At 35.8% G+C, this 19,768-nt stretch overlaps 1 protein-coding gene across 1 annotated transcript; it reads left to right on the top strand.

Moving 5' to 3' along the window:
- The first annotated feature begins 1,702 nt into the window (after positions 1 to 1,702).
- On the top strand, positions 1,703 to 19,182 carry LOC146137024 (cell division cycle protein 27 homolog). Its single transcript, XM_083396321.1, has 19 exons — positions 1,703 to 1,824; positions 2,899 to 2,974; positions 3,484 to 3,631; positions 4,104 to 4,414; positions 4,948 to 5,072; positions 5,819 to 5,891; positions 6,386 to 6,462; positions 7,324 to 7,472; positions 9,262 to 9,376; positions 10,398 to 10,595; positions 11,138 to 11,222; positions 12,978 to 13,115; positions 13,692 to 13,864; positions 14,000 to 14,152; positions 14,898 to 15,106; positions 15,651 to 15,763; positions 16,946 to 17,154; positions 17,649 to 17,838; positions 19,085 to 19,182. Exons 1-19 carry the CDS (start codon positions 1,789 to 1,791, stop codon positions 19,180 to 19,182), a joined length of 2,676 nt encoding a protein of 891 aa, XP_083252447.1. The 5' UTR covers positions 1,703 to 1,788.
- Positions 19,183 to 19,768: the final 586 nt, after the last annotated feature.

The following is a 19,768-nucleotide window of genomic DNA, read 5'->3' as shown; positions in this document are numbered from 1 at the left end:
GTGATCTGTTTATCATTAAGGGAAGACCCAGCACGAGGCCAACTACAAAATTATAAATTCGGGCCAAACGCCGAATTATTGTGGTATGATTCTGGACTTGCGCACGTCAATGCAATTTCGTATGCTAGGCGGCCGTAAGGTTTTCGGGCACAATTGCCCCCAATGAATCGACCCTTTAAAAAAGGGATGAATTTACTAGGCACTCATAAATACGTTTTGGCAATAGAGAAAGGCTCTCCCAAGACTCTACCGGAGTTTTTGTGCTGCCACTTATTGACAAGTAGCCTATTTTATAATATAGGGTTTGTTGTTAGTTCCGCTAGACGTCGCACCATGCATATAGTGTTTTCTCTTTTCTCGCTGTACAGAAGAGGGTTGGCTTTTTTGGAGGTGTGTTCATTATAAGGGTTGACTCAGCACAAAGGGCAACTACACAATTCTAAATTCGGCAAAATGCAAACATAAAGCTAACGAACATGAACCTGCAATAAATTACGCCAGGTGTCGCCACTTGCAAGATAATACATTATACACCCCTATGCAAATTTATGGAGAAATCACTTTCACCTTTCGGGAAAATGTGACCAGCTTAAACAGCTTTACTGTGTAAAAAGAGTTGTATGATTCTAGACCAGCACCTTTTTGAAAATTGCTATTTGACCGAATTGCTCTTTTACACATGTACCAAAACGTGAATATTTATTGATTTGGAATGGGGCTGGGAATAGCGTTTTTGTGCGGGTAACACTAATTTACGGAATGATGAATGGTCGGAATGGTCGGAACGCTCACAGTATTATTATTAAATGTAATAACACTTGACCCACCTTCACCCAAACGCTAACCCCCAACCTAACCTAAATATTGTCCTTTGGTTTAATAATTGTTTTAACGGGGTAACACTTAAATTAGTGAGCGTTCCGACCATTCATCATTCCGTAAATGAGTATTAACCTTTTTGTGCTGGTGTTAGTCAGTAAATGTTAGATTTAGTTTTTGCAGTTTTGCATAATTTCAATGATTTTTTTCTAAAATCGATTTAAATTACTTTGTTAACCGGGTAAATAGCCTCATAAGGTCCCCATAGGCCAGGGGTCGGAAACCTTTTCAGCTTGATGCGCCATAAAAGCCAAATATTCGTTGTTGTATTTCCACGAGAGCATATAATACTTGAAAAATAGAAATTGAAACAGGACCCTTCATTTTGTTCTCATTTAAAAAACATCACATACTAAGCACGAAAAAGTCAATTTGCAAAGTTTGTACAACTTTAATTACTGAGTTTCATTGAAAAAATCAGAGACTTTCGGATATAAAGAGATTCCATCAAACGGGATAACAGTCCCGAAAATACAAATAGAATTCACACAAATTGCCGAAAAAATTTACTTCCATATGTGTGTTGAAAACAAAAATATAAGTTAGAAAAGCGACCATAACTGCATGGAGATTTAGTCAAATCATGCTGAGAAATGATAATTTAGATTTATTTGCAGGTAAGATTCTTTCATCAAAAGAACCATATGGCGTCACAAAAAGAGACATATATGGGATGAAGATGCAACCCATAGGTTCCAGACCCCTGCTATAGGCTATTAACCTGAAACGCTGCTTGCACAGCTGTTAGTGTTTATATGTTGCTTTAAACTACTTTAGTGTTCCCATTGAATAGTCTCTTCCAATTTTTTTGCTTTATTTTCATAAGGTCTCATTAACTGAGTAGTATATTCATATTACTGTACTGCCAATCTTTGGAAAGCATTGGATATATCAAACGTGCTCAACGTTATGACTGTTATTCAAGATTCGTCTTGCCCAATCAAAGTATTTTTTTGCTCTTTATTTGTATAAATATTGGATTTAATGGATAACATTTTTTAATTCTGTCTTCATTGTGTGGCAGCTGCACTACTGATATTATTTGAAAGCAATTTGTTTACACCAGGGGTGTCCAACATGAGGCACGCGTGCAAAATGTGGCACGCCACCGAATATAAAATGGTATGCAAGCCCCCAAAAAACACAGCCAATTGTCAAAAAAGCTAAATTTGTTATACAGCCAATTGTCATTGTTTATTCACAATACAAAACAATCCCAGCAATTACGACAACAAACAATTACTTCTGATGTTATAACATTATACTGTTTTTATTTTTTGTATAAAAGCGCATATTAGAAAAAAAATAGTTGCTAAACTATGGCACGGGAAGAAGTTATAAGATAAAAATTGGCACGTCGGCATGTTGTGAGTTGGACACCCCTGGTTTACACAGTTAAATTAGCAAATTGCATAGTTTAATTTCGAGAAAATGGTTTGTACAAGGCGCATGAGTGTTATATACCCTGATGAAGACAACCTGTATAGGACGTCGAAATGGAAATAAAAATTACATTTGCTAGAAGAGCTCTACAAACTTGATATTATGCCTGGCAGCAATAGCTTATATAAATAAGTTTAGCTAAGAGACACAAACTTTAGTTTAAATAAATTTAACTAATTCACCTCTCTATACCAGGGATAGCAAACATGTCTATTTCAAGTGAACTGTTGATCGCCACATTTCACCTGGTTGTCTAATATGTGTTACTTCATTACAGTAGCTGTCGCACACAAGCGGAACATTAAAATGACCAATTGTTGTCTGGACAAGCCTAATAAAGCGTTCTTTGACATAACAAATTAACCTCCATCGCTGGCCTGAAAAAATATATTTCAGTCGATTTCAATTTAAAGTTGGCCACACCTGCTCTATACCAACCCATTCTAATAGAAATCGCTGCAAATTAATATGTTATTATATTTAATTTTACTGTATGGATTTGTTTTAAATATTGATAAAAATTAATTAACCCAAAGTAATGTTTCACTTTATTAATTTGCAAACCTTTAAACTCAGAATGCAATTTGGAGTTTTTTGAATCATTATGCATATGGAGATGCCTTGTTTCTTGCTGAAAGGCTTTATGCAGAAGGTAATTTATAATTAAATCCTTATTATATGTACATGTTATCGATTCTGCTATTCTATAATACAAACATACATTTTTGCCTTGCCGCATATGGTGATCGTATTCACATATTTTTACCACTTGGTGTATGCCTTGGAACATTGCATGCACAATCAGTTTCAATTATTTTCATGTCTATATTAGTAAGTGGCACAGAAAAATTCTCTGCATTCTTTCTTAATACTAGAAATAGTCTGATTGTAGTTTAATGAAATAATACAGTGCCGAGGTTTATTTAATTATTGTGAGAAATTAGTTTGAATTTCAACTTTCACGTTGTTATTAAAAGCCATGTCATTTGCTAGTTGACACTTGGTAAATATATGGCTGAAAGCGTATAACCTTTTGTTTGGGTAAATAAATGGTAGTATATATTCAAGTTATTTAGTGGTATATTTGTATGAATAATTAATGTATGGGAGCTTGTAGTATGGGAGATGTCACTAAAAATTAAAATTTTACAAAACATGTAGTTGGTTCAGATGAAGCTCTCTTTTTGCTCGCTACTGCTTACTACAGGCTTGGAAAGCCAAAAATTGTTCAAGTCTTGTTCAAGAAACATGGAGCTAAATTACCAGAGTGCAAACTACTTTATGCACAGGCTTGCTTTGATGAGGCAAAGTGAGTATTAATATACATTGATATTTTTGATTGAATTATTTACCTCTAGAATAAGCTGAAACACTTTAGGTAGTAAAGAATCTCCCGCAGATAATAAAATGTAAAAGAAAGATTCTTGTTTTGGGATCATATAATCTTAAACTGTTTATAAAAAAAGGTAAAACATAAAACCCTCTGTGCAACAGAATCTAACAAATAGACATACTATAATATACCCACAAGGATATATTACTTTATAAAATGAATAGTAGAAAATTTAAATTGGAGCTTCCAAGTTAAAATGCCGTTTAAATAAAATTAAATTTGCTCAAATTACTTACTATTAGTGGATGATTTGAATGAAAGTTTTCTGCCATTAGAATTGTTTCACTACAATTACTCATCATTTTTCAGCATGATTTATTTTAAAATTTTCGCCTAAAATGATGTAGTGCATTTGATTTATGGTCGAATACGTGTTGCAACTTTGTAGGTACGCCAAAGCGGAGCAGGTGCTCATAGGCTGTCCTATGAAGTTCAAAAATATCAACATTATGCTGAGCGAGGTGTCAAACGAGTATGCTGAGTCAGGTTGCTTTGCCTTATCCCTGTTGGGACGAATGTACCAGCAAACTGAAAGGCCAGAACTCGCAGAGACTTGCTTCCTATCTAGTTTAAAAGCAAACCCCTTTTTGTGGAGCTCGTTTGAAAAGCTTTGCGAAAGTGGGAAGCGGCCTAATCCTGAGGAACATTTTTGTGCGCCACCGCAGATGAATGAAAGCAGAACTTTGCATTCTTTTAACAGTAAGTGCAGTAGATGAGCTGTTCAAAATGAAATTTTAGTGAATTTTTTTGTTACTTTAACTAGCATATTGTGATGTTCTACATCTTACTTGGTACTGTGACATTTCTAAAGTCAGTGGTAGTCTCGTTAGTTAGTTGATATATATGTGGAAGTAAAATCATTTCCAAACATGGTTGTCTTTGCACAGTTTATGTCAATTCCAAGTCAAGTTATTGAAATAAAATGAAACATAAACTTCTAAACTTAAAAAAAAAAAATTAATATGAACAATTCTAAAACTAACAAAAAAGAAACATTTTTATAGCAAGCAGATTGTTTTGTTTGAATAATTTGTAATGAAAAAACGAATTCTATAATAAAATATTTTATAAAAAGAATAAAAAAATAATCAACCAGTCTTTTGATTAAATAAAAGTTGTATATAAAAAAGTCATTTGTTAATGACTTGAATCAAACCAAGTCATTTCGCTCAAAAAGGGCACTTGGGTCAAGTTATTGGCTCATTTTTACAAGACATATTAATGTTGTGTAGGCACTTTGCACCAAACACCACCTTTTGTGATGCCCACTCGAAAGAAGAGCAGCAAGGTGCTCACCCCAAGTCATCATTGCTCAAACACTGAAGGAGCAGATGCAACAACTCCACACACTGCACAGGTTTTTAAACTCACTACATGCATAGGTCTTATAATTTTAGTTTGAAAATATGCTTTCAATTCTGCAAAGAAATATCATTTTTGCAAATATGATTATTTTCTTATATTTTCTCTTTGAAGGTTTTAAAATTTTGATAAATTTTGGTTGAGTCAGATTTCAACTTATTTACATTACGGCAAAATTATATACTTTATATTTAACTTAGTGTTTTCCTTACATCAACAAAGGTTGCTGACAGTTCTTGGTTTAATTAATAATTTAGTTGCTTTGAAGACATTTTAATTGTCACCTTGCCATAAAATTTTTATTAGATTAACCAGTTAACCTAAATGTATTTACAAAACAGCAGTGATTATCACCAAGCCAGCTGCATTTAAAACATTAGCTTAAATAAAGCAACAGATAGAACTTAGCTTATAATTAAAAAATATATGGCCTCCTATAATTAAAAAAATATTGCCTTTCTTAACTGAAGTTATTACATATAGTACAATAATAAATTACCCAAGCACAGAACTTGAAAAACTATAAATGTTACATGTAACAGTAAATATTTTACATACAAACAAAGTGCTTATTAATTTCATTTTTTGTTTGTAAAGTATAAGTTTAACAGTAGCTACTTGTAAGACACGTTTCCTAAAAGTCGTGTGGCAAAATTCTCCAATGTAAATGTGTTAATATTTATGCATTACAGGCTTACTGTGCATTGGCTGTAAGCTGACACACTTTGTTATTGTTTCCAGGTGGTCGACATTAATCAGCAGATTACACCTCCGACTTGCGCTGCAACTATGACAACACCATCCAACACAGATGGTATGGTCCAAAATTTCTAAAACCCTTCACCGAAAAAAGAATTAAGAATAAATTGAAATTATTACTTGTAATTTATTCAAATCATTAAAATACCACGATTAGTTAGAGTGATAGAAAAATTTCTGTCATTATGTCCTTATAGTTGGCATTAAGTGAAATATAGTCGCTTGAGATAAAAAAAATTGTAAAATTGAAAATATTTTATGTGATTTGACATAATCAGAATGAAAAATTACACTTCTGTTGCTAAAAACAAAAGTTAGGCAGACAAATTAGCTAAAATGTGTTTTTTACCCCACCTAACTATACCTTTTATTTATCCTACAAAAAAGAATTTCACCTTTTAGTAATAGTATAAAATTGTATTGAATTGAAATCTAGAGGTAAAATTTCCAAGTTTTTGCCACTTTTACCCTTTATGTGTGTTGTGCGCATGCTTCAATGCAGGTTGTGGTTTGCTTGTGAAACAAACTCTCTAAAGCTTATGTTTATAGTGAATCGCGGTACTTGCCACAACACCTCACTCTGCAAAGAAGCAATGATGGACCAAAGCAGCATTGACTTTTACAGGGTAATGTTACATACAGGTTGAAATTCAAGCAGAATTTTATAAAAAATACCACTTATACTTGATATTTCATTTTGTTTAGGTTCGTGAATTTTTATTTAAATCGGTGTATGCCTATCTAAAAAGATCCTAAAACGCTACAAAAAATGACTAACTATTTTTTGAACGACATTCTAGGGTCCAAAAAGCCTGTTTTACAATATTATAATTGTGTAATTACTACCTTTTTCTTTAAAAAAAAATTTTAAAACACAAATTTCCTTTATCTTGGCATTAAATTGATTTGACATTTCTAGAAATATAAATGTATTTTTTTGTTTTAATTAGATACAACCCCAGTATCATATGAATGCCCGTTTATGTCAGTTGATACGACAATCTAATGTTTTCCGCCATTTAGTATTTTAATTTCTTATAACAATATGTGGTCTAACAAAACACTTTGTTGAAGGTATAAGCTTTGCGTACACTATACACGGGTCTAATGTAGCTTGATACTGAATCTTAAAGCCAAAAAGGTCCAGTGGATCGACGTCATCTTGATTTGGCCGTTTAGATACAAGCTTGTATCATATTCAGTTACTGTGTGCAACCCTGAACTGAACGTTGACACCTTATCAACACCCGCTGTACCTGTTCAACACCTGAAGGTGCTAAATAACAACTCAGAACTCAGACTAATAACAATTGCGTCCAACCTTTTATAAGTGATACTTTGGTTTACTTCTCAGTCACATTAACTGAAGATGATACAAGTTCGTATCAAAACGTCTTAATCAAGATGATCTCGATCTACTCGACCTTTTTGGCAATTTTTTTTTTTTGAATTTATTATCAAGCTATAAGTTTTGTTTTCTTCAACAGTCTACGCCCTCTGAGACTTGGAATAGCTCCGTAGATTCGTACACTGGAGTCCGCGGCATGTCAAGCGAACGGAGACCTAACAGAACACAGGGACAAATTTCAAAAAACCTGCTCAATGCCCAGGCCACGTTAAGTCCTTTAACTCCAAGGTATTCACTTTCATGAATTAGATAGTGTTTTTTTATATTCAGTTTGCATAGACGTCTGACTTCTTGCACTAAAATTCCAAGCAAAACAGCATGGTACTTATTTCATAACTGAAAAACAATTGGTTTAAATTCTATTCTTAGTTTTGCTTTGTAATCAAATGTTTAAAGTCCTTTACCCCCAAAGTATTCTCGTTTATGGATACATAGGCGCCGAAATTTCAAATTTCCAGGGCGTTATTTTCGAGTCAGTGCAAAAATTGCTTATTAATTACATAAAAATAGATTTCGTGTTATAACTGAAACAAACCTTTTCGCCTTCTTGAACTTTCTATAGCATCTTTAGGCTAAAAACGTTTTCAATAAAATAGGCAAATTGTCATATTAATTGCAATTCTGTATAATTTAACACATTGGTGAAGTAAAACTGTGCTACAGATATTAAATAGAGAAATCAGGTGGCACTGTATAAAGACAAATTGTATTTGATTCTCGACAAGCTTTCGCACAACCGTGCTTCATCAGGTCAAAGTAGAAATGAAAACAATTAAAATGCACGTAAAAGCACAGGCGCAAGTAAAAGGCGATAAGAATGGTGACGTCTAACATATCCACAGGCACATACTCGCAAAAGCGTGTTACTGACGCAAAAACAATTATGCTACGATGCCTGCGCTTCAAGGCACGATGGGTGTAGTACAGCCTCCTATGAGGTGTAGTGTGACATAAAGCCCAAATCCCGATTGAGCCCCACATTTATGGCATCGAACTTTTTAATTATGTTTTGTTCGACTGTGAGCCTCGCTTGGGTGCCGTTACTTACTTTTTTGATCACCGAAACTCTAAGGTCTTTTACACTGTGTGATCCTTGGTTAAAATGTTCGCCGACCGGTTTCTCCATATGTCCATGCCTTATGTCACTTTTATGTCCATTCATGCGCTTTTCTGGTTCGATGCCATAAATGTGGGGCTCAATCGGGATTTGGGCTTTATGTCACACTACACCTCATAGGAGGCTGTACTACACCCATCGTGCCTTGAAGCGCAGGCATCGTAGCATAATTGTTTTTGCGTCAGTAACACGCTTTTGCGAGTATGTGCCTGTGGATATGTTAGACGTCACCATTCTTATCGCCTTTTACTTGCGCCTGTGCTTTTACGTGCATTTTAATTGTTTTCATTTCTACTTTGACCTGATGAAGCACGGTTGTGCGAAAGCTTGTCGAGAATCAAATACAATTTGTCTTTATACAGTGCCACCTGATTTCTCTATTTAGAATTAGGACAAATACGGCCATATACAAAGATTACAGATATTAAAGTGATTGATAACTTGGCCAAATTGCACGGCGTTTTGACGCCCTGTGGAAATCCAGGGCGTCTGAAAACGCTCTGCACCCACGTTCGGCGCCTATGTATGGATTAGATAATGTTTTTTTTTATATTCAGTTTGCATAGACGTCTGACTTCTTGTACTAAACTGCCAAGCAAAACAGCATGGTACTTATTTCACAACTGAAAAGTGGATTGTTTAAATTCTTCACTTAGTTTTGCTTTGTAATCAACTGTTTAAATTTGATAACCTTGTTAACTGCACAGTGCAATGTTTTCCGGTAGTCTATAAAACCATTTCATATTCAATTTGTATATGGTTGTACTTTTTTGAAACCTATATTTTCAAGAATTACTGCAGAAGAGTTTTTTTTTAAATATGTCATAATATATATTTATTTATATACCAGATATAATCTATTTTTTGTTGTCCTAAAATGTTGCAAATCTATCTTTAAAGCTTCGGTGTCATGCCACTTATTGAAACCCCAAGCCCGACCTGGGACAGACCCAAATCAATGGTTACCCCAACCGACATGGCCCCGCCTCCTGTTGAGCGAAAACCTGTGAAAAGGGTGAGTAATAATGCATCTTGAAAACACATTACTTTAATTTAAAAAAAGTCAGGTTAAAAACAACCTGAGTCCGACTTCGGTCAAAAAAATACACCTGAGTCCGACTTCGGTCAAAAAAATACACCTGAGTCCGACTTCGGTCAAAAAAATACACCTGAGTCCGACTTCAAATGTGAAATCTTCTCGAGCCCGACTCTACGGTGTCAAATAATTCATCCACCCACAATACATGGTTTGAAAGATATTCAACCATATATTGTGTTCCACTTTAACAAATTACAGATTGCGGCCATATCAGTTTCAAAATTTCGTACTGCTTCGGATTCGGAACTCCGTTTGTTTTACGTGGTCTTACTCGAGTCCCAAATCCGACTCCAGCAAAATAACTCCGTCTAGTCCCGAGTCCGACTCCGCGGCCCGGATCCAAACATATATTTAAATGAAATAAACATATAAATGTTGTTTCACAAACTGAAATATATATAAATATGTTTGCTAGTTGTAAATAATTGCATGAATTAGCAGGACATTTCATTTACAATTACTGTATGGTATTTAACTTTGAATAAGTATGTCACTCTACTTGATGTGGATATATTTAAAACTGGTCCTAAAAATGTATTGCTTAGTATGTAGAATTGTAGTTTGACCCATGTTTAAAAGTAAACATACGTTTTGTTAAAAAAAATGCTTGCTAGGAAAAACTTAAAGGTTAATCAACGTACTGCCAGTTTAGCTAATGAGTTTTGTTTGGTTTAAAGGCCCGTTTACAGTACAGCTGCGCTGAGCTGAGCTGGGCGTAAAATTTCTCCAAAACGTAACGTTTTTCTACAGCTGCACTTGGCCTGAGTTTAGCAAAGCGTGAAACGCTTGCCACAATAGAATTGAAATGCGAATTACGCTCTGCTATGTTCAGTGCAGCTGTAGTGTAAACGGGCCTTTAGTTAAAATGCCATTAAAACGAACACATTTTGTTCTTTAGATTTCAATAATCCAATTTTATAGCTTAGCATGTTTTCAGATGGTCACCCGCCTATCTCGTAAAGTGGGCGATTCCACAGCCACCACTGGAAAGCTGCTGTTTTCATCTGAGAACAGCAGAGCCCCAGATACGACCCCCTCCTCAACCTCACCCACTACCCAGGACTCAACCCAAGGGTCGGTGCCCCCTAACCGAAGGTCAACACGTACCTACACCCACTCAAACAACTCGGTTAAGGTTTGTGAACAGGATGAACTGTTTAAAATAAAACTAATTTAGCATGTTTTTCCTCTTGTGTAAAATATATACAGGGTGGTTCAAAAGTAGGCTTAAAGTTATTCCACAGCGTTGGCTTGGAAGAAGAGGTAGCATTGAATGGCCAGCATGCTCACCTGACCTGACACCAATGGATTTCTTTTAGGGGGTGTTGTAAAGAACAAGGTGTATGAGAAGAACCGCAAAAACAATAAATTTACTTTTAGACCCAACCCTTCTTTTTATGCTGTAAGCCTGCTTTTGGCCCACTCTGTAATCGCATTGTTTATGATTACAAATAATTTTTAATATGATTTGCACAAAATCTAAGGTGGTAAGTTAAAAAAAATGACTTTACAAAAGAATAATTACATTGTTATTTTTATGTTGTTTTGTACTAGCAATTAAAATTTGTACAACCATTTATTAAACATAATTTATTAAACTAATAATTACTTGAAAGAATATTTTATTTCAAAACTATTCTTTGTTCTCTCGTATGTTAAGCGTGTAATTATTTGCAGGAAAATGCAAAGAAGACCTTCAAACCAAAACCAAGTCAGCCAAAAGATCTTCTAAAGCGCAATGCAAGATTTAGAACTGGAAAATGTAAGAACCGGCTATTTTTCTTCATATTTTAAATCATTTTCTTCAGTTTTCGGTTTAACGTCACTTTTGCTCTTATAAAAGAACGGAGCATCCCATACGATTTGATACGGGTCAAAATTTACTCTAATATTTAAGTCAGTATATAAACGACTCATAGTACATAATCGGCTTTTCTGAATTCGCTGATCTTTTTCCGGAAATATTTATGTCCAGGCCGGATATAGATGTTGCCTTGTCCCTTATAACACGTAGGATGCCCCATACTTCAAATTTTGTTCTAAAGATACCCTATACATATAGATACCACATACCCGCAATACTATATGGTTATTGGGCAAAAAGTTAAGTTTAAATCTGCACGAATAATGTTTTGGGTAAATTTAATTTTAACAATGACTCATAGCTGTATGTTTTTTGGATCCCGTAAAACTCAACAGATTTTTGAAAACCCGGACCCCAATATAACAACAACAAAGATACAGTATAACACAGCTCCCCTTACTTTTTTTAAGAATACCGCTTTGGATTACGCAATTTAATGTTTTAGGCTGATAGGATTATAATGGGTAGCAACGTTTATTAGTTACAATTATATTAAACATGTGCTAAGTCGCGTTATTTCCAGAACTTTTACTTGACCACTTGTTTATTTATTAAAAAAGTCAGTTATTTGTTTTTTAACTTCTAATATTTAAAAATACATACTTTATAGGTTTCTGCGAAATATTAACTGTCGTTAAGAGTTTGTGAATAATTTATTACTAAAACGGTTTACGTTAGCTTTCAGGCAGTTAGAAGTCCAGGGCAACAGATTAAGTTGAGTTATGCAGGTTGTTCAAAACAAGAAATTAGCAAGAATTAGATTGTTCTTGGATAGATTAAATAAATAGGGTTAATTGGAAACTTCTCAATTCAATACACTAATTGCTTACTGAAAAAAATGTTAATTAGTTTTCACTTAAAGATACAATTATGTCATGACTCATGACATAAACTATGGTTTTTATTTGCAAAGAAAAAAAATTGCCTATTTTTTCACGCAGTAAAGGAAAATGTTATAAAAGTGTATTATCCGTAAGGACAATTTCGCAGCACTAACAATTTTTTGGTTCGTCCAACAAATTGGTTCACTGTTTTTTTTCATTCACAGGCCTATACGTTTTTTTACTCACCAATTTTTTAGAAATCCGTGTCATAGTTGGACCTCATATACTAGAGCAGCGGTTTCCAAACTGGGATCCGTACAGCAGTTTCAGAGGGCCCGCAAGGAGTAATCTTTAAGTTTTTCAACAATAGGCTTCAGCGAATGGTTTTAAACATTAGATCATGCTTGAAACATGATTAGGCTTTAGTTATGCTTTATTATTCGATCAAATAGCGTGTTTTATGATGTCTATTGTGACATTGTGCTGTACTAGCCGACAATTAAAGTAAGACGGTCTAAAACGGCTTTTCGATATGCGCTTTATTGTCATTACGCCATGCAGTTGAAACAGTTTTTTTTACGTGTTCTAATTATTTTTTGTCAATTGGTTTGCAATAACCGCCGTGTTTGACAACTTTTCTTTGGAACATTTGCGCACAAGATCGAACGCTAACCTCCATTTTCGTACAGTGTTGATTTATGACATGACTTTGCGACTTACTTTTGCTTTCGGTAAACAAGTAATTTCACTTTCATCCCTTCGGTGCACTTTGTTTTTCAAAAACCTAAAACATCATTTTCTTAGTATAGTTTTTGTTTCTTGGACGCAGTAATAGACGACGTAGCTATGAAGGACCTTTCAGACGAAATCAGCAAAGTGGAGACGCCGCCTCCGTGCGAAAAGTTAAAGGCGACCCCGTCTTCACTGCATACAACGCACTACCTCTCTGCACAGAAGGCCTCTATTGGTCAGTCCAAATTTTGCTCATCTTTGGTTTTTATTTTGCAAGGAAAAAATGCTTTGTTTTTAAACAATTTAACGCCCATTTTTTCACACACAGTAAAGGAAAATGTTATAAAAGTGTGTTAAACGACTATTTTCGCGGCACACCATTTTCGCGGCAAACACGTTGCTTTAAGGTTTCGATTCCCTAAACTCGTGGTGGTCCGGTTTCGAATCTTCTTCCAATGTAGTCTTAAAATAACACTGTAAAACAGTGTTTTCACGAAACCAATCTATGTGACTTGACTTTTCTTGCTGATTGTTTTACCCATCTAAATACTGGCTTACATGTTTACAATGAAAAGGTTCAAGCTAGAACTCTGCTTGAACATAGCAATCTGTAACTTAGCTTTTTTTGCAGACTGTTTAACCAATCTAAAAACTCTGAATTGAAGCTCTAGGGCAAGGGTTACCGTAAAAATTAAAGCATGTCCAATATGTTTACTATTTGTATTTAGTGGATCATTATGTTGTCAGGTTTGGCTCTGGTGGATCATAGCAGAAATCATTTGAACACCACTGTCCTATATTGTTTTTACAGACGGCCTTATGTCCCTGCTCCGTGATATGGGTCACGCTCTGTTGGCTGTGTGCCAGTACGACTGCAGGAAATCAGTGGAGTGTGTCGAGGGACTTCCCCCGCACCAGCGCGCCACCTCATGGCCACTTCGCATTCTGGCGAGGGCCTACTTCGAGATGACCGAATACAAAAAGGTACGGGCTACCGGCCGCTGTGGGTGGTTATAACGTGTAAGACTGGAGGCACATATGTGTGTTCATGTTTCATTATTTAAGGGCGCTAACGCTTTTTGCCAGCGAAAATATAAAGCAACTTCCTTTTGGTTGCAGGCCGCCGAAGTGTTCGAAGAGTTGCGCTCCAATCATCCTGAACACGTGACTGGCCTTGCACTCTACAGCACCACCTTGTGGCACCTGCACGACAGCATAGCGCTATCCACGCTGGCGCACGACCTCACAAAACTCGACCCAATGTCGCCCGCAGTAAGTACTCAATGTTGCTCGTATAGATTGAACAGAGCAGCGTCTATTTGTGACATGCTGCCACTTTGTTGGCAAGGTTTGGAGTAAAAGACGATTTTTTTATTTCGTTGGTGTTGTTGAATTAGTGTGGAACGGGATTTAAGTTTTTGCCGAGTTATTATTATTATTAGTGCTAGAAATACTGGTTTAAACCATGGTTTTAGGATTTCTATGCTCAAAAATGTTAACAAGCTTTTTTGAGAAACAAATCTCTTATTTTTCTCAAATGCTTTCTATTTTTAGCTCACTTAAAAACTAATTGTTCTTCAATGAAAGGTGTCTTGTAAGTTTATTGCATTTTCTCTGTGATATGACTAGAGATCTTTCCGATATTTTTGTACGAAAAAATCATTTGATTTTTTCCTGTACAACATATAACTTAAACTTTTTTTAATAAAGAAATTGGGTTTTAGCATCACGCCAAGTTAATATGCAAAATAATAGTTTAAGAAAGTTAAAAAAGGTATATAAACTAAACGTTATGTGGATTTTATTTTTAATTAGTTCAAGTTTTGAACATTTATATCAAAATCGGTATCGCTAGACAAAATTTTTAAATATCGGATATCGGTCCAAAAAAGTGATATCGGTCGATCTCCACAGTTAATCCACGAGTAACTTCTGTGTCAAAAAAATAAATAAATGAATAAAAAAATCCGATAACAAACAGCCGACCAATCCCCTTTTTCCTTGTGTGTGTTTTCAGACCTGGTGCGCTGTGGGCAACTGTTTCTCTCTGCGCCACGACACAGAAACGGCCGTAAAGTTCTTCACCCGAGCCGTCCAGATCGCACCGCGTTACGCATACGCGCATACTCTGCTAGGACACGAGTTCGCATACAGTGATGATAATGAACGCGCAATGGCCTGCTACCGCCGAGCTATACACTGCGACCACCGACACTACAACGCCTGGTGAGTCGGGCCGCCTATAGTTACGTTTTTGCTGTGTTTTATGCGTGTATTCTATTTTATGTTTCGGTGAGGAATGAGCAATGTGTGAAAATTGCATTTTTTAGTCGTTATTCTTATATTTAAATGTATATATTTGTTTTTTTACTGGTTTTAAAGTTTTCTACTGCATAAAATAAGAAATTATATTACTTCTTGATAAGAATATCAAAGCCCATACAACAGTACGAAGAATTTTGAACGTTTCGAATAACTCTTGATGTTAAAAATGAATAAAGAGTTATTCGAAACGTTCAAAATGATACCTGCTTCTGTATGGGCTTTGATATTCTAATTACGTCGTACTACAACCTCCAACCATTATGCTCCAAAATATTACTTCTTATTGTTAAAATAATGATTTCGTGTGAGTTTTGCACGAAACATGAAAATGTGAAAACTTGTTATCGCTTGTACACTTTTACGTGCAATAGATATTGACTGATTGGTTTGGTTTTGTTAAGCCTAAATTGAAGACTAACAAGCGGCACTCGTATTTCCTGACTAGGTACGGCATAGGCTCGATATATTACAAGCAGGAAAGCTTCTCCTTGGCCGAAATCCACTTCAAGAAAGCGCTATCCATCAACACGCGAAGCTCAGTGCTGCTCTGCCATCTTGGTAAGTCAGCATATGGTTATATAAGTGGTTCTCAACCTTTTATGGCTTGCAGCACCCCTCAGAAGTAATGAATAGATTGCGGCACCCCTACAAGATTCTTCCGTACATAAATACTATAGAATTTCACAATAAACGGAACTAAAACGACACACATCAACTCTGCACAGCGTAGGAAGTTTTAATTGGATTTATTCCACTATAATCTTGCACGGAAAGTTGTAAGAGTTGAGCAAAAATCAGATTCCTAAAGATTTTTAAATATCGCTCGGCACCCCTGGGCATTAGAAATGGCACCCCGGTTGAGAACCACTGGGTTATAGCATCCATGTAGTGATTGTAGTGTATTAATAGAATTAGCTACTTGCGGGGGAATTCACCAAACCTAAACCGAATTAGAGCTCAGTCCTTTAGTATTTAGTATGTTTTTTTTGTTAATGCGATATCCGTGCAGCTCGAAAACGTCCATGCCAATCCAATTGAAGAAGTTTCTTATTACTTTACAATTTGTCGCAAACAAGCACCAAAAATTACGAAGAAGTGCTAAGAAAAATTTCCATCACACATAGTGTTGCATACATATAAGTTATTCTATTTTATAAAATATACACATATATATACACAAACAAAACAACCAACGTAAAGTGCTCTTTTTTCACGACTCTCTTTTTTTCGCAAACCGAAAATAAAATAAAATTTGAGCGCAGACTGGGCAGTTTGAAATGCCTAACTCTGTTTTTTGAACATGCTTTCTTCTGTGCACTTCGAAAATCAATTCCAAATGTAACAAAATTTAAAACAGAAGCATACTTCAAATTAAACCGTTGTTAACTCGTTTTTAAAACTCTTTTCTGAAACCATGAAGTGAAAATCAACAGGCTTCCACCATTTTTTTTACATAAATATTACGTTGTTCTACATCGTAAAATCTTATTTTTGCGTTTCTGCATGTTTGACATCTGGCATATACTCTAGATCAGGGGTGAAAAAAAACATATTTGTTTGACATTTGGCTGAATAACAATTTTAGTATTTTTGGGCGGATTGCGTGCCATTCTTTATTAGGTCGCGTGCCACATTTGGCATGTGTGCCTCATGTTGAACACCCCTGCTATATAGTTACTTAAATAGAACCGTAGTTCTGCTGAGATTCTTCATTCAAACAGATTCTTATTCCATTGGCAGGAATAGTGCAGCACGCCCAGAAACGCTCTAGCGCCGCCCTAGCGTCGCTCACTAGCGCCCTCTCGTTGGAGCCACGTAACCCTCTGTGCAAGTTCCACAAGGCGAGCATCCTTTTCGCCACAGATCGAACCAACGAAGCACTGGAAGAGCTGCTGCAACTTAAGCTTATCATTCCAAAGGAAAGCCTCGTCTACTTTCTGCTTGGAAAGGTATTTTTTTGTTTAGGGCAGGGTTGGACAACTGGATTTATTTTAGCTTTTTAAAATTAGATTAGAATTAAAATTAGAGCATTTTAGTTTTTCCAAATTAGATTACAAGAGTATGTTCCAGTGTTGTAATGACTTCAGTCATTGACTTGACTTAAGCACTTAAGTCACTGTTTTCGAATGACTGGAGTTGACTTGACTTAAGTATTATGGACAAATGACTGGACTTGGATAGTTTACTTTTATGTTAATGACATGATTTGAAATTGACTTGCTCTCATAATGGCTTGACAGAGACTTGACTCGGGCAACCGATCTTGGACTTCACTTGTTATATATATTGATGCTATTTTTTGCAAAATACTTGACTTGGACTTGGTTAGTTTTCAAATGACTTGACTGGGACTTAAGTAATTTCAAAATGGCTTGTTTACAAAACTGGTGTGTGCTGCAAGGCTTGGATTGAAGCGAGGGTCCTACTGTGCTTTTCCCGGCAGGTGTACAAAGTGCTGGGCGAGAACCATCTTGCCATCATGAACTTTTCGTGGGCGCTTGACCTCGACCCTAAGGGCATCAACAACCACATCAAGGAGGCCATCGACAAGCAGCAGAAGCTGGAAGAAGGAAACATGTTTGACGACGGTGAGCAAGACGAGGACGACGAAGATGCTGAGATCAACATGGAAGGTATAACGCAAGGGTTCTAAAAGTGAGCCACTTGACTCAATTTGTTCAGAAAATTTGTTCCAGGGAGGAATTGGGGAGGAAAATGGATAAAAATGAAGTTATTTAAATCGGTTAAATAAACCACTTATTTGTATAAGTGGTATTTAAAAAGTCTGTTAGCCCATAATCTAGGTCTATTGTTTATCCATAGTTACAGCCATTTAATAGGAAATATACACAAATGTAGGCATTTTTACGGTATAAAATGATAACCTAACATCATACGTTCAAACAAACTCAACTTTCAGACGATTAGCGCATCCAAATTACATCGAAGTAACAAATAAAAAAGGTTGAAAACCTTGTGTTTTTTCTGGAGAGGAATTAATTATGTTTGGCCCTTCAAGGGACGAATTTGAAAAAAAACATTGGGGATCACTGGTATAACGCTTCGTTAGAGATTAGAGCAGTGGTTCCGGCGAATAATTTGTAAAAAGACTGCCTTAGATAGACTAAAATATGGGTTTACCGGTAATATTGGCCGATATTATCGGTATCGATAAAGATTAACATGGAAAGGTATAACGCAGTGGTTCCAAACTCTTTGGCTCGCGGCACACTAAATAAATCTTAGCTGTTTCGCGGCACACTTTAAACAGAACAACAATAGAGTAATTTTACAATCGCCCTTAACACATGACAAACTATATGTAGATGTCTCAAATTTATTAATTTGTAATGAATACAATGCAATGTCGTCTTATTCTCTTTCATCAGTTTTTTAAGCTCCGTACACTTAAGATAGTTATTCCAAAATGCACATTTGATATTACTAGTGCCGCCGACCAAGGTAATTAGGCTTACAATTGGGAAATGTATTCTCTTTAGGAAAACACCTAAATGTCCATTTGTTCAAATTTTATGCTGAATATTTATTATACAAGATCAGTTTTAAATTGGTAATCCTATATAATATATTTAAATATAGCTAGAAGGAAAAAAAATCCTGATTTCCAAAAAAAATTCCTGATTTCCAAGATAAAAACAAAAAACTCGAAGTTGTGTTGTCAAAGCACGATTATTTGCAAATTTATTGCATCATAATCAGGCAGAAAAGCCTAATTTCCTTCGTCGGCGGCAATAATTTAGTAGTATCATTTGTGAAAATGCTAAAAATGCTGTTCATAGGGATTACTTAGGTGTTAAGGATCTTGCTTTGTATTTTGAACCTTTACGAATGCGAACTTTCCAATTCGATTGTCACCAGATGGCACCCGCGAGCTCACCCATTCCACAGATGGACAAGATGACGTCACAAGCGGTCAGGAGGGCCAGACCATCCCCGACAGCGACGAGAGTTTGTGACGTCACAGTCGTGGTGTTTGTGACGTAGTGAAGTGACGTCCAGTTAAAGTCTCGTACATTTTTATATCGTTGTATCAATCCAAAGAAACATTACAAAAAGCGACAAGCGATTGTTCTCTTGAATTTGTGTGGATTGTTCATGTTGGATTTTTTTGTTAAAGGCCCGTTTACACTACAGCTGAGCTGGGCGTAAAATTGTTTAGACTACAGCTGCACTGAGCCAAGCCTAATGACAATAAATTTAGACAGAGGAGTTTACAACTCAACTGCATAAAACAAAAGTAGGCCACAGAAAATTGGCGCGTAGCGTTCTGTATTAAAGTAAAAAAGTCAAATATCAAAGTAAAGCATGTCCCACTCATGGGACTCTTTGAGGAGAAAAACTATACGGCCATTACAGGTTTAATGAAACCTGCACATTGCACACACATATGTGTGTTTACAACTGAAATCTAGCCCTTCTGAAGCTGCTTTTTGACCAACAATTACGGCTTTAGCCAACGAAGACTCGACAAATCTGTCGATCAATGATGCAAGCAAGGCAGGCTAGAAAACAGGTTTTCAACAAAATGTGAATAAGAATTAT

Source organism: Ascidiella aspersa, chromosome 8 (assembly GCF_963924565.1).
Source record: "Ascidiella aspersa chromosome 8, kaAscAspe10.2, whole genome shotgun sequence".
NCBI lineage: Eukaryota > Metazoa > Chordata > Ascidiacea > Phlebobranchia > Ascidiidae > Ascidiella > Ascidiella aspersa.
This window is presented reverse-complemented; position numbering and strand designations above follow the sequence as displayed.

Bases quoted from the DNA above. Each gene is read 5' to 3' on its own strand.
- LOC146137024 (XM_083396321.1), top strand. From the start codon at position 1,789: ATGACTGTTATTCAAGATTCGTCTTGCCCAATCAAA. The intron at 1,825-2,898 runs GTATTTTTTTGC...CTTTAAACTCAG, and splicing joins ATTCGTCTTGCCCAATCAAA to AATGCAATTTGGAGTTTTTT. The intron at 11,223-12,977 runs GTAAGAACCGGC...TCTTGGACGCAG, and splicing joins AAGATTTAGAACTGGAAAAT to TAATAGACGACGTAGCTATG.